General features: G+C 40.2%; 1 protein-coding gene across 5 annotated transcripts in view; it reads right to left on the bottom strand.

The window, feature by feature from the left end:
• The window catches only part of rptor (regulatory associated protein of MTOR, complex 1), a 185,568-nt gene that overhangs the window by 151,918 nt on the left and 18,368 nt on the right, over window positions 1–15,282 (bottom strand). For all 5 annotated transcript variants that reach the window (XM_005919197.3, XM_005919196.3, XM_042219565.1 and 2 more), the window contains exons 3-4: window positions 12,262–12,364; window positions 9,179–9,261 (exon numbers count right to left, since the gene is read on the bottom strand). In XM_005919197.3, the coding sequence (XP_005919259.1) occupies window positions 9,179–9,261; window positions 12,262–12,364 (186 nt within the window). The remainder of the gene's footprint in view (window positions 1–9,178; window positions 9,262–12,261; window positions 12,365–15,282) is intronic.

The raw sequence follows: 15,282 nt of genomic DNA, 5'->3' as shown, positions 1-15,282 counted from the left end.
CCTCGCGAGTGCTTTATATTATGAAGAATACATTCAAAAGGGGAATATGAGCGTAAGAATGGTGTTGGTTACTGAATTAGAAAGCTTCAATAGCAAGTACTGAAGCTCTATAACCAGCAAAGCCAATAAAAGGTTGAATTAACTTTTCCTCAAACAGCCGTGATTTTTTTTTTTTTTTTTTTTTTTTAATTCAAAAACCAGAGTGGTGCTTTTCTTTGTTTTTGAAAAAGGGGAATTTTTACCAATTAACTGAGACACCCAGTCGTATGCTGTGCTTAAATACACTGTCAGCACACAGTGAACAAACCACATCTCCCTACTGCTGGCCAAGCAAGTCCATATACAGCGACATCCTCACGTGATTGTGTTGTTTTTCTTTTTTGCCCTTGCTTTATTTTTTCTCCACATGATACAACCTAAGCCGTGCAAGAATGATAAAAATGAACAGTTCCCCAAACACCAAGCAGAGGCAAACACTGAACACAACGATGGGTGCGGCACACACGCCTCAGAGAATATATCACTTTTCACTGGTTGTTTGGCTGGAAAACTATAATTATGGATTCGTACTCAGTGTTGAGCCGATGATGCCACTTCCACAAACTCTAGCAAACGGTGATTGCCTAAAGTCACATGGGCATGTCACTTCTGGAAATTCCCTCAGCAGCTGAACATGTCTGTGGTTCAGTTTCTGTTATTGAATGTGAAAAGTCAGCTTCCTTCCAAGGGAGACAAAAACACAGCTGTTAATGTGTCATCTTTGTCCCCTTTGTTGTTCCATAGATTCAGTTACTACCTAACTGTCTTGAGCTTAATTTAACAAATAAAATAAAATGCTGTTCAGACTGCACATTACAGAGAAAAACCCAACAATCATATGACCCCCTATGAGCAGGCACTTTGGCGACAGTGGGAAGGAAAAACTCCCTTTTAACAGGAAGAAACCTCCGGCAGAACCAGGCTCAGGGAGGGGCGGGGACATCTGAGCGACCAGTTGGGTATGCACTAGTGGTTTTGTAACCTTTTTGTCTTTAAGCCAAAAGGCAACTAAGATTTCACGAAACACCTTTTATTCATGTGTGCGCAAAATATCCCCTCTTTTATTTTCGGTGCTTTCTTCTAATAGCAGCTCATTTACGTATGTTATAGTATAAAACTCATATTCATAGTCTTTTTAGAAACTTGCTGCTCCCGTTTAAGCATTGAATTTGCGCTTGTTTTGTGCTTTCACGATCCACATCGCTTAGCCGAGTCCGGTAGTGATTCCAGGTCCATCATCTTGCTAGGTTTGGAGGAGATATGTATGTTTGTTCTTTGATGTCTGTATTATGTCTGGTTGATGCTGTCATATGTTGCTGGGATGCGTTTGATTTGCGTTTTTTTTGTTCAGATACTTTGGACAGAATTTATTGGAATTGAGTTACTTATGCCTCTGCGAGTGTTTTGAGTTTCCTCGATTTGAGGTCGAGCTTTTTCTTAGACCGTTTTAGAAGACCATCAGCATGAAATGAGATGTTATGGTTGCCTATTTTCCGCACTTGCCATATGAATCAGTCAGGTTCTGATGTTATGGTCTTGTTGAGAGTAATATTGCAGATTTTAGCGTCTTGAACTTCAATGATTCACTTTGTTTTGGCTCTATGATTTTATGTTCTCTTGGTTCTAGATTTCTGTTCATAGAAACAATATTTGCTGTGTTTGTTTGTGTTATTTTTTGTTTTATCTTTTAGTTATGTTTGTTTCATTATATTTTATTTAATGTCTGATTTGAAATCAACAATCACCCAGCTGCTTTTTTTTTTTATTTTTTTTTTTTTTCTTTTTTTTTTTTTTTATCTCTGGGCTTTAAATCTTTATAATCTGTATTGGCGCTACCAATAAACTGAAGATGTGCCTGCCCGAAGGGGCTACCAGGATTTTGAAATTTTGCGAGCCTGTACACGTTAGGCTTCAACTGAATGCAAAAAAAGGCAGATTTTATTGGCACAGTGGCACAGGGTGAAAACTTCTCTGCATATCAATACAGGATTATAAATCAGGCTCAAGTCTGTGGGGGTTTTATTGGGGGGGGGGGTTAAGACCGCTTCAACACACCCTTAAGGAACTAAATTCTAAAAATGCTCGATCCTTTAACTCCACTCAATCTTTCATCAACTCTAAACGCAAAGCCATCCTTAAGGTCGTCTATCACATTTCTGAAAGTTCCCTAAAATATTACACAACTTTCTGACTGAGTAGTATCCTCCGTGACAAACTAAAATCCTCACACTGAAAAAGTGGAACTAAATTTTTATTTTCTGGCAATGTGGCAAAATTTCCTGTGACGATTGGATAAAAATAATTTTCCTGAACACAATAGAACATTTGCCGTTGCTCTATGACAGAAATAACACGTAGCCAATCGTAGCATTAGCATTACTTATGTAAAATATAAAAACAGCTGGCACAACAGGTGCCCCACTGGCTCATGCTGACTATGTCATTACTAAAGGAAACCGTAATGGCCTTTTAAAAATACAACATAAGAATGTAGCATAAGCAAAGCCTGCAAAGTGTGTTGCATCATTAGCAGCTACACAGAAACCCTTCACTTGTGCTCGTCCTCTGCTGTGCAGCTTGGCGTTTCCAGGGTGATAAGAAGAGACTGCAAATCTAATCAAAGTAAAGTCTTTGAGGTTCAGCTCAGTGATACATTATGCAAGAGAGGGGTAGCCGAGTGGACGGCAGGGGTTCACAAGCTGTAGCCAGGAAGGAGAGCAAACTAAAGAGTGGGTAGCATGAGAGGACACCATGCAGTTAGATAAAAATACCGAACCTGTTTAGCAGCAGCAACATGTTCAGCAATTTAGAAACAATGTGCTGGCTTTGAGAAGCCCATTGGACAAGACAAGCACATCGCTTTTCATCAAGATAACAAACAACCAGCAAGTCAAGAGGGGGGAGTTTCAAACTAGATTCCCAGACAAATAACAGAGAGGACAGGGAGAGAAAAAACAGTAACGTGCACAGAGAAAATGAAAGTGAACAAGTGAGGCTTGAAAGGGAATAGCAGAGCAGACGAGGCAAACAGAGAGAAAACTCAAAGAGAAACCGAAAACTAAGGTATCACATAACTTCTAGTTTCTTGATGCCATGTCTATGAAACAAAAGGAGTCCTTGGTTGAATCCAGTCTGAGCTCTGTAAGATAACAAACAAAGCCACAGTCAATAGAAGCACAGACAGCAGAGAAAGAAAAAAAGAAAAGAAAAAGATGGTGCTCAACAAAGATGGCTGACAAACTTGTGGTGGTGGCAGCACTGTGCAAAAGCAAAGTGAAGAATTATCAACAACAAAAAAAAAAAAGAGGGCTGAGAGTTTGCAAGTGAAGGAAAATTTTAAAAAAAAATATTCCATTTATCTGACGCCTATCCCAGGTGCTATAGAGCGAGAAGGCGGGGTACACTCTGGACAGTTTGCCAACCTGGCAGGGCCAATACCGAGAGACATAACCATTTATACCTACAGCCAATGAAGGATCACCAATTAAACTAAACCCACAAACAGTCTTTGGACTGTTGAAGCAGAAGTACGTGGAGAGAACCCATGCAGACACCGGGAGAACAAAGGCAACACAGGAACGCCCTGGCCAGATGGGGGATTCGAAACCAGGACCTTCTTGCTGTGAGGCAACAGTGGAACCATCAGGTTGTGCAGATTCTGGTTGATGGTGGTGCAAAGCTGTTCTTAGTCAGGGGAGCAATTTATCGGTCTACAAATATTCAATATGAATAAATTATTCAATTCAATTTTATTTATACAGCGCGAAATCACAACAACAGTCGCCTCAAGGCGCTTTAAATTGTAAGGTAGACCCTACAATAATACATACAGAGAAAAAAAATCCAACAATCATATGACCACCTATGAGCAAGCACTTTGGCGACAGTGGGAAGGAAAAACTCCCTTTTAACAGGAAGAAACCTGCAGCAGAACCAGGCTCAGGGAGGGGCGGGGCCATCTGCTGAGACCAGCTGGGGTGAGAGAAGGAAGACAGGATGAAAGACATGCTGTGGAAGAGCGAGATTATACAGCAAGTAGTCCCATGTTATGTTTATAAAAAAAAAAATAAAAAAAAAATCAGAACAGGTGTTAGTTGTGCCGATTTCCCCAATTGCTGACCAGTGCATGCTCTGCCTCATACACTGCAACAAAGCATTGCCACTTTGTTACTGTGATGTTCAGCCCTAATTTATAAAAGATTAAGGGGGGGGGGATTTCTAATAGGTACAAAAACTATACAACTGCCGCCAAAAAGCACCTTTCACTTAACTGAACTATTCAAAATTCTTGCAGAGGCTGCCAGATAATCTGCATCCTACTATGCAAAACGCATCAACAAGCAGAAAGGATGTCTTTTCTTCATTGTAGTGCAAGGAAAGCAGACAGCACAAAAAAAGAAAGAAAAACTCAAATGAATAAAAAAAACCCTCCACAGGCGAAGAAGAATGGTAAAAACAAGACGACAACAATAAGGATGGACACGGGAGAATCTTGATTTGAGGTGGAGTGGAAAACAAAAGGTCAGAGAGAGAGAGAGATGTTAAGGGAAGAGAGAGGAGGTTGAGTTGGTAGAGAAAGTGAGTGGGCAGCAGCCAGGACAGAGTTTGCCTTTCTCTGTACGTTTTGTGTCCATGAGGGTTAATTTAAGAGTACAGAAGCAAACAGAGAAACAGATTCGTGACAGCAGGTTGGCACAGCTAAACTCCCTGGGCAGCTCAACTGTTGCGAATGCTGCTCTTACATATCAACATGACGGGGATGGAGGGCTAGGGGGGTGAGGGAAAAAAATGGCTTCTCATTTGGTCTAATATTCCCCATCTCGTTTCATCCGAAATGAAGTTATTACACAATCTGTCAGTGCTGTCACAAAGCAGGTAATAACTGCAGTTTAATTGACTGCTTTGTCAACGCTTTATGTAAGGTGTGTTGGCGAAAGCTGCACTCCAGTGTGGAGCTGCAGAGCTGTGAATCCTCCGGCTGGAAAAAGGAACCGCTTTCTCACCCTCCCACACCTCCTCCTGCACTCCTACCACCATTTGCTGCTGACCTCTCAGGTCAACCAAGCCCGAGCCTACATTCCTTCAGCTGCAGTCTCTGGGGACGTTTCTTCCTCCACCCTCCTCTTACCACACGTGTTACTTCTGAACTCTCTTACCAAACAGCCACACACTGTTGTATTTTTATTTCTAAAGCCTCGTGATGCTTTTTGGCGGGTATGTAGGGTTTTAGCAACACGACAACAGGATGAATTGAATTTCGATCCTCTGTAGATACTATAGCACCAAAATTGTTTTACTGGCTCTTTTTTTTTTTTTATCTTGGTTTTTTTTTAGCGTGGCATCTCCACCTGAGCAAAAAGAGAAACTAAAAAGAGAAGAAAAAAAAATCCATCTTGTTCAAAACCTCAGAGACCATGTTCACATTCTGCTACCACGTCTCAACAGAAAACAAAAAAAAAGGCCATGATCAAATCCAAAACTATATGAGCAGATTAAAACATATTCGCAGGTGGTTTGAAATCAAATTCAAACCCAATAAAACCAAAAGAAACTCAGCTCAAGCACTCAGATCAAATTTCAAGTGTTTGCTTATTTTTTGGAGTCATTCTCCAGAGGATGCCTGTCGTTCAGGAAGAAGAACATAGGGGGGAAAAAAGTATATATATATATATATTGGAGAGTAAAAAACAACTAACACTAAACTACAATGCATGGGAAGTTAATCCCCCCTAAATAATAAAATGAAAATAAAACCAGCTGAAACAACATTGTGATTTTAGTTCCTGGACAGCTTCTCGAAATGATGCCACACGTCAGCAGCATATAATCACTACAAGTGTCCAACATCTTCAGAATTGCCCAGTTTCCTACAGTTTATACACCAGATATTACCAATGTTGCAAAAAACCTTTGGGGGGGAAAGATTTAAACAGATCACAGGGTGAGCTGAACTTAAACTCTGATCAGATAACTTTGTCTCTAGAGATAATTGACAGTATTTCAGAGCTTGTTGTGAAGTCAGTGGATATCTGTGGTTTCTAAAAAGATAATCAAAAGCTTGTTTGTAGTTTACAGTTGAATGTTGGCAAATGCAGTCCCTCTTTAGTTCTCACCCCAACCGGTTGCAGCAGATGGCCCCGCCCCTCCCTGAGCCTGGTTCTGCCTGAGGTTTCTTCCTGTTAAAAGGGAGTTTTTCCTTCCCACTCTCGCCAAAGTGCTTGTTCATAGGTGGTCATATGATTGTTGGATTTTTTTCTCTGTATGTATTATTGTAGGGTCTACCTTCCAATTTAAAGCGTTTTGAGCAGACTGTTGTTGTAATTTAGTGCTATATAAATAAAATTGAATTGAACTGAATTCTCCACACAGGCCATGTACCTGCATTCAACCACAGCCTGGCCAAAAGGACCACAAGCAGACTGCAAACAAGACAGCTTAAGGTACCAAAAACCTTCACTAACCCCGCTGCTAAGGTCTTCCTCAGGAAGACTTGCATCGAGCATTTAATAGCTAGATACGTAAAGATCCATGAAGTGTACACTGAGAAAAGAACATGGCATTGTTTTTGTTTTCTGAAATATTTAATTTATACTCAAAAATATGCAATCATATTTCATATTTTCATAACAGGTTACTTTGGACAGAGAAACACTGAGCGGTTTACGCGTTCAACAACAGATGCATCTTCCTGCTCAACGAGCTGAACGTTATAACCTTCTTGAAAGCAGGATTTATTGCTTCTGTCATGACGGACTGCTGTATTAGCTTCGCTGGCTTTAGCAGGTAAAGTGAGCGTGTCTGTCAGAGACTTCTTTCAGCTAATTCACCAACAAAAGCAGTGGTGCCAATTTGTCAGCCATGATCCAATATCTGCACATATCAGCAGCATTTATTAGAAATATTGGCCGGGGGATTAGATTTCATCCTGAAGGGGGGGGGGGAGCCTTTTGTGATTTAGTCAGCGTGGATCTTTATGTTTGTAAAAGGCTGAAATAAAATCTGTTAGATCAAACTCCTACAAATGCTGCGGCTTGCACCATTACGGTGATCCATGTCAGTGAATGGCAGATCATTGTCTAAACACTGGAAACGCAGTCAGTCACTAAGATGAGATTTCCTGCTGTCATGGTGAGCACTGCTTTGTTGCTTCTTTGCTTTTTATGTCCAAACAGAGAAGGTTTCTTTACACTTATACTCCATCTCTTTTACTCCTTAGAAAATAAAAATTCTTCTTTGGGAGACTTTTACTTTGGAGGAGTGTCATGTGCTCCAATGACTTCCCAATTTTTGGAGGAAGACAAAAGCACCAAGGAGGCTCTGGGAAAAGGACAACAGCTGCTGCTGGCATGAACGAATAAATGTATACACACATATAAACTTAGAACAGCTGAGTGTCCAAAAACACATAATGCATCTATTTTTTTTTTTTTTTTTTTTAAGTATGAATTACTGTCAAGAGCATGTGGGCGTTTTGTTGGCATACTGCATATAAGAAGTATAAAGGAACTGGAAAATGTATGTTTTCTAAAATAAACTCATATAATATCTTAATATGCGTTCTCTACTGGCTGATTGCTTGGTTGATTGATACTGGATTATTACAGCTGTATCTTGTCCATATTTCTCCAATATGAAAATCTGGGAAAGTTGCCTAATTTAGAAATGATGACAAAACAGAGTTTGGCTAGCGGGGAAGTTCAGACCATCAGTTTTAATACTTTTCAGTACTGTCTGCAGGACACAGAGTAACCCCACAGCTGGGCAGACAGTGGTGACCTCTTAGATACAAGTCTAAAAATTAAACCGGCCCATCCCATCCATTAGCCAGAGACCAAAGATGGACAGTTTTCCACTAAAGGGCCAATCGGTCTCATAATTACGAGTTGATCTGCTATAACTCTTTACTGCAGCTATTGCATCACCGCAGACTACAAGAACTGTGGCAGTTCATCATGCTGCTAACTCTGCAGGCAGGAATCTCCCAGTGTGGCATCTGCTGTTTATTTGTTTTCAGAGCTCTGAGATGCACACATAGACCGAGTTATTTCCCATTTCTCTCTTTTTTGCTTACAGAAATTTCAGTAAAAGTAAATATGGTTAAACATTTATTAGCAACAACTTGAAAAAGAACTAACATTTTGGAGGTCTACACAGATCACAGCCCTACACACGCATGGAGAAAGCTGTAGACCAAGTGGGATACACTGCGAGTCATTTTCAGTTGGGTTTTATTTGCATTTAAAAAAAAAGTAAGTCTGAACACTTTCTTTTGAGCTTATTTGAGTAAAACTGGAAGAAAACTGGAAGCTGACGTAGTTGTGAGAAAGTGTCCAAGTTATTAAAGGTTGGTGTAATTTAATTAACACACATTTAAAAAAAAAAAAACTATCTAAGAAAAGTAGGAATAATAAATATGCATGATGTCAACTGTAGTTCTTAGGAAGAAAATCCAGACTCAGTTTTCTGAGACACTGAATGAGTCAAAGAGAACTTTAAACAGCCTCTAAACTGTCGCTTTCACATGTAAAGTCAGACTGAACCCATGTGACAACAGAGCAGTAGACAGTCCAGAGATTTCACAATAGCAAGGGGCCAATAGGTGTGTGCTCCCTCCTGTATGGTCTACCCCAGTACTGACACAGAGTTGCCTGTTTTGTACAAAGTGTGAGAAACTTCAAACCCGATTCTTCCACTGGTGTCTGAAATGTATGAAAACAGCTTTGCACGCTCTAAATTAGACCCAGGAACATTGAATTAGGAGTTACTGTTAACACAACAGCTGAACAGCTTCTCATCAGTGTTGTGCACAGTGAAATGTTTTTGTCTGAAAACTCATGACGAACAAGCTGATGTTTAAGTTCCCAGAGCTTTAAGCAAAGATCAGTCAAATCAATACCAGAGTACCAGGAGGTGGTGGAGGAGTCATCAGTGTAATTTTCAAAGAGTTTACTGAGAGGTTACTGCTTATAGAAAGGTAGGTGATTGTTCAGTTCAAAGAACAGAAAAGTGGTTTAATGGACGCCAAAAATCAGTCAGTGATGATATTATTTTAATTTATTTTGATTCATTATCTAACTCGGTCCTGAACAGAAGTGGTGTGAGTCTGTGTCTCTGGTCACAGTATCGGTTAAAGACTCACCCTGGGCTGCCAGTTTTCATACTGCTTCTGCAGGTTGGCCCCGATGGTCTCCAGGGCCTTCTGTGGACTCATCGACAGAGGATCTGGGAAGCAAACACAAGAGTGTAAACACACTGCAATTAACACAGACACACATACAGACGCACACACGGCAAAGAAAATAGCCATAACTGAGGAAAACCACACAAGTCGATGTAGAACTAACAAACCAGCCATATAATTACTGCTTTAACGTTTAGTGATTAAGAACTCAGCCACGCCACGAGTACAAAGAAGTTGTTGAAGTTGTTCGTTTCAGCATCAAAGGGACATTTCTTATTAAATCTGAAGCGGGGTATGGAAAAATAGCAGCAGCCGCTAAGGTTGAAATATTGATGAGAGTAAATCAATATGGCATGAAGAAAAGCAGAATATAGATAAAGGACAGATCAAATTCTGCTCAGGGGGGAAAAAAGATGTATTAGTAGGTTTTCAGGGGATAGTGATATGCAGAGAATGAAATCATTACTGTTCTGATCAATGAGGACTATTCACATCAGATCACACCACAACGCCCGCATTTTTTACATTATGTCTAATGTACATAATACATTTACAAACCATATATAATATTTTGTTTAGAAATGACACGAAAATAAGAAAGAATTTGACTATTCAGATTTGAATGTTTGAAATGTATTGATCATAAAATCCTTTTCATTCAATGTTTGCACTTTGAATGTGTCTTTAATGACTTAAAATATTAGCAACATGCTAACAGGGGCAACTCCTCTGGTTTAAAAACAAAGATAAACTGTATTAAAGTCTAAGGGGAAAAGACCCCTGCACTTATTTGAATACTTCCATTAAGACTTTATGGTCTCAGTCACTACTTTTAAACATTATTTAATAGAACATAAACTTCATTTTGTAACTTGTGGTCCCATTAGAGCAAAAAAAAAAAAAAGAAAGAAAGAAAGAAAGGAAAGAAAACATGGTGTGTTTTAGCATGTGGCTACTTAGAGATGGACAAGTTCGTGCCGCATTAGAGCACATCGTCCCCAGATTCTCGTCCAGAACCACTGTTCGCTTGTCACATCTGGTTTTAAAGCACTAACAGGGCGACATCATAAATGCTCAGCTCTTCACTAACCAGCTATTACGTGCTCTATGGTCACAAGGCCTTGCTCTCTCATCTCAGGTTCAATCCCATCTGTGTCTACTCGGTGAATGCTCAGTAATATTGTCTCTGAACTTGATGAACATGCATCTTGCAACATAACGCTTCTGTTTATACTGCATACACTGGCATCACAATTTCCTGCTATGGTGCAAAGTGAAAGGCAGTTTCCACAAAACCACACACACACACACACACACCAGTGCAACAAAAAGCAGATGTGAGGTTTTTGTTTTGTTCCCCTCCGCCCAATCTGCGTGTGGCTCAAGCATCCATGAGAGATGAACACTACGGTGCATTTTAGGACGTCATCCCAGCCTTTAACACTTCATACACCCAAATGGCTTCTCACAAGCCGAGTGGCAGGTCTATAGAGCGACAGTGTCCTCAGAAGCCACTGAAAAACTTTCAGAAACTTTAAGAGCTGTGTTTCCACTTTAATGTGCTTGCCTGACTCCTAACAGTCAGTCAATCCCAGGGGAGCAAAACAATGTTTTTTGAGGTTCCCATTCAATGGAGACGGTTGTGTTTTTGTTCTATGTCACATTATGTGGTTCCGGTGAGGGCAGACTGCTTCATCCCTGTGTGACAGAGACCTTATGAATTTAGCTCCCACGGGAAAGCTTGAGAATATCCCTGAAGTGAAAGTTCAAGTTTTAGTGTCATGTAAAAGTCACGGTGCTCAGTAGTGCTGAACACCATAACACCGCCTTGCTCTTTGAACCAAAATTATTTTTCACCCAAAAAAGGAAGAAGTCTGTGTTTCAGCCCAATAAAGCAGTTTTTCGATCCCTTTGATCACTGCGTGTACAGTAATGATAGCAACAACACCACTAAATGGCAACATGACACAATACAGAAATAACTGTATGTAACTGTATGAAATAACAATTCACGAAGTGTGTTCTTTGCATAGTATCTTGTATGCAACAACTCTGCAAGAGTGTTGCATTGCTCAAATTTTGTAAGCGAAGAGCGAGCTTCAGCCCGTCTGCAGCTTCAAATCACAAAAACCTGCAGCTTTGACATGAAGAGAGGACAGAGGCTGAGGCAGCCACAGTCGCGATGCAACTTTTTTTTTAGCAGTTTTAATAAAATGGCACGTGTAAAACCAACTGTAACCCTGTCAGCTTACCAATTTGAATAACTTTCACAGATCTTCACCTCAGCGCTCGGCAGCTCTCTAAAACGTGTTCCTGAGAGAAAACGCTCCTGGTATTTTGTACTGAAAACTAATATTTTTCTCCATATCTCTCCTCTCAATTTTATGACATTTCTCTACTGTCCACTCTTTTCTCTCCACACATTTCCCTTCAGATGTCTTCTAAGGTAACCCTTGTTACTGTCATTCAGGCCTGCTTCCAGAATAAGATGACTGGGTGCACATCAAAAGTTAGTGAGGCCGATCAGCGTACTATGGATAGTCCTGGAAAACGCCAGAAGATATTCTAATGGGTGTCACACAACATCTGTAATAATAAACTGAGGTGTAAACACTCGTCATTAAGGGTACAGAGGTGGTCGTAAAATATCATCTTTATGAGCAGAAAAATCACAGCTGCACTAAATTAAATTTAAAAGCACTTATAATAACTTATCTGTAGCAAATCTGGATAACGCAACAATCCCTGTAAAGAGATAATGAATGCATTAGTGTGTGTGTATGATATCCGCTTGTTCACATTTTAGTTTTTGATCCACATTATCTAAAGTGTGTCCAAAAATCATTGACAGCGTTCACACTCAGGAAAACAAATGCCTGAGAAATATCTGTTTATTTTCACACCAACAAGAGAAGCAGGACAGTGTGAGAGCCTTTAGTGAAATGCATGTGTGTCATTTAAGCTCAATAAATCTCATTATGAGCATTTCTTTATTTTGTATCTGAGTCCCTTTGATTTGTTTGGCGTCTGCGTGGACTCACCTATCCAGCACTCCAGTCTGGCGCAGGGGGAGGTCTTGACCACATCGGGTGGGTCCACTCCCACGTTGAGGCACAGCACCAGCGCCACGCTCACAGTCTTCATCTGGGGGCAGACACAGAACACAATTCAATCCTCACACATCAATACACAAATCAAAACAGGCTGGTGGATTATTTTTAACACCATTAAATCTTTATTCATGAGAGAAAATGCCATGAGCACCCAGACTTGTATTCCAGTGCATCCTGGGAGTTTTATCCTGGTACACCACAATCTGCTGCTGCTGGCCACTGAAGCTCCACTGGAGCGGTGAAGGTCAAGTGTCTCACCCAGGGGGAACCTAACAGCAGTTACTGAGAGAACAGATGTACTCTTTCCTTTGGCACTCTCTGCATCTGGTCCAGAAATTCCCAAGTCTGAAGCTAATGTTGGTGGCACACCTTTAAGGCAGCGGTCCCCAACCTTTTTTGTGCCACGGACCGGTTTATGCCCAACAATATTTTCATGGACCGGCCTTTAAGGTGTCGCGGATAAATACAACAAAATAAAACTAGTACCGGTACCGAAAAACAGAAAATTTATTCATAACACACGTGAAGACCCAGGAAAACCGAGTAAACGATAAAAACGATAACAAAATAACGCTGAAAACCGATAAAAACCCTGAAAACTATACATTTCACACCTGAGCCTCGACTCTTGCGGCCCGGTACCAAACGATTTACGGACCAGCACCGGTCCGAGGCCCGGGGGTTGGGGACCGCTGCTTTAAGGAATCTAACCTGTGACCTCAGAGGTGTGTCAGCACACAGGTCACACTGCAGGCATGAATTTTGAACACTATATATATTTAATGTAAGAGAGAACACAGTAGAGCCCACTACTGAGCGCTGTTACAGGGTGAAACTACTGCCCCGCTTTGCCTATAAATACAGTATATAACTGATAGTACCCCAACTATTATCTTCTCCATCGATTCTATTCTCTGTAGTTTTCCATTTAATTATTCGTTTTATTATTTATTTTATTATTTGTATTACTGTAGAAAGAGGGTGAGCCATGTGATTGAAAATGCATATTTTGTTTTGCGAAAAACAAAATATGCATTGGACATGTTTATAAATCCCAATAAAAGTCTCACTGAGCATTGGCCTGTAGTAGAACGAATATATTAAATTAAGCCAGAAGACTTGCAAGAAACTGACACCACCACTGGTAGGGAACACCAAAGAAAAAGAAAGAAAAGAAAACGGGGAACAAAAACAAACAGGCCATCAAAGCAGAACAACCATGAGCCAGGGGTTATGTGGCAGGACCTGACACATCAGCTTGATCAGGCAGGAGATGCTTCCAACAAGGCAAATTAAACATTTCACCAGCAGTAGGCCGTCACTCGTTCCTCCCTGTCAGTACCTCAGAGTGTCTTTGTGTGCCACAGCAGACATCAAGCTTTGTGACATCCTGTGGTTCGATCCTGTAGCTCTAATGAGCTTGAATGAAGACACTGACACAAAGAGTTGACCTCAAAGGATTCTGACAGATAAAGACAGAATGATCAGCTGCCTAAACTCTTATAAATGCCAAAAAACCTATATCACCACTATCTGACACCAGACAAAATTTATGCAGCTGCACAGGAAGAATAGTAATTTTACTGACTATTACCCAAGCTTTAATGGGCAAAACAAAATATTTTTCACAACTGCAAATGTAAAAACAGTCATTTTAAATGGTGCTAAATCATTTCAAATGACTAAATGTGACATTTGCACAGAGCTGAAGAATAACAAAAACTGCACGGCGGCATAAGTGACGAGCTATCGGCCACACAGCTCAAACTGTATTCTTACATTTAATATTACAGCATGAGGTTTAAAATAAAATATTCAACTCGCTCCTGTATAATTGTGTTTATTTTGGGGGAAGTAAGATAAAATTCTCCTTTCAGTCATTATTCTGGTAAATTTGAGACAAAACAAACCGATTTTTGTACCACTCAGTGTGACCTACATTTCTTAAAAGTAAAAGTAGGAACCATTTTTAAAAAAAAAAAAAAAACAGACTCTTTTCACAAGCGAGTCACACATTAGTTCCCAGAATTCATATTTAAACTTTAAAAATCATACTGTATACATTATTTATATTTTACCTTGTCAAATCAATAATTTCCCACCCTCTAAGTCTTGTGGTGTGCAAACACAGCTATGTGAGAACTTATCTTTTCACGTTTTGCATTTAAAATGCAAGCAGCGTCTCTGGAGCACACTGTAGTGGCTAATTATTCTTTGAGTTTTATTTTCTAGTTCAGTCTCGAGATTTCTGCTCCACAAGCCGACCTGCCTCTGTCACTGAAACCGCCCAGCAGGTCAAGTGTTTGTTGATGGTTTTGCTTGACCTGCGTCGAGTCACGGTTTCATCATCACGCCGCTCTGTGAATCGAAGCCGGGGGGGTGTTTGCTCTGAAACAGACGGCGCTTGAACTTCATAAGGCCCTGTGTGTCATCTTGGCTCCAATTACCTGGAGGTTAGCTACCTGCAGGGTTCCCTCACAGCAGCTCTGTGCCTGAAATCAGGTCAAACTGTGTTAAGTAAAGTTTAGTGGTTGCAAAGCTTTGATGTCCACGACCACTTTTTTTATTAATTATGTGATCAGTTGTGCGAAAGAAAGTTTGTCTCCAATTTACTCTTCAATTCTTTACATAAGACTTTAATTCTTTATGTTTTACCACTGTTTTCCAATTGATGACAGCTGACTGCTACTACTTTCTCTACAGATTTATTAAGGCTTATTTGTGATTTAGCATCCAATAACCCAGCTAAAGCTGAATGTCTTCGCTTTATGTTTCCTAAATCTTCTTTATTAATATGAAAAACAACAGATTATATTTCTCAATACATATTTTCTGTAGTTCTTTTGTCTGTTCTGTGAATTATTGCAGTGAAAAAGTCACTTGTATCATGTTCATAAATGATTAAACTAGTGATAAAACTCTACTAGGTTTACAAGGAGCCATTGATGG

This window comes from Haplochromis burtoni, unplaced genomic scaffold, assembly GCF_018398535.1.
Source record: "Haplochromis burtoni strain Fernald_Lab_line unplaced genomic scaffold, NCSU_Asbu1 Contig_35, whole genome shotgun sequence".
Lineage (NCBI taxonomy): Eukaryota > Metazoa > Chordata > Actinopteri > Cichliformes > Cichlidae > Haplochromis > Haplochromis burtoni.
This window is presented reverse-complemented; position numbering and strand designations above follow the sequence as displayed.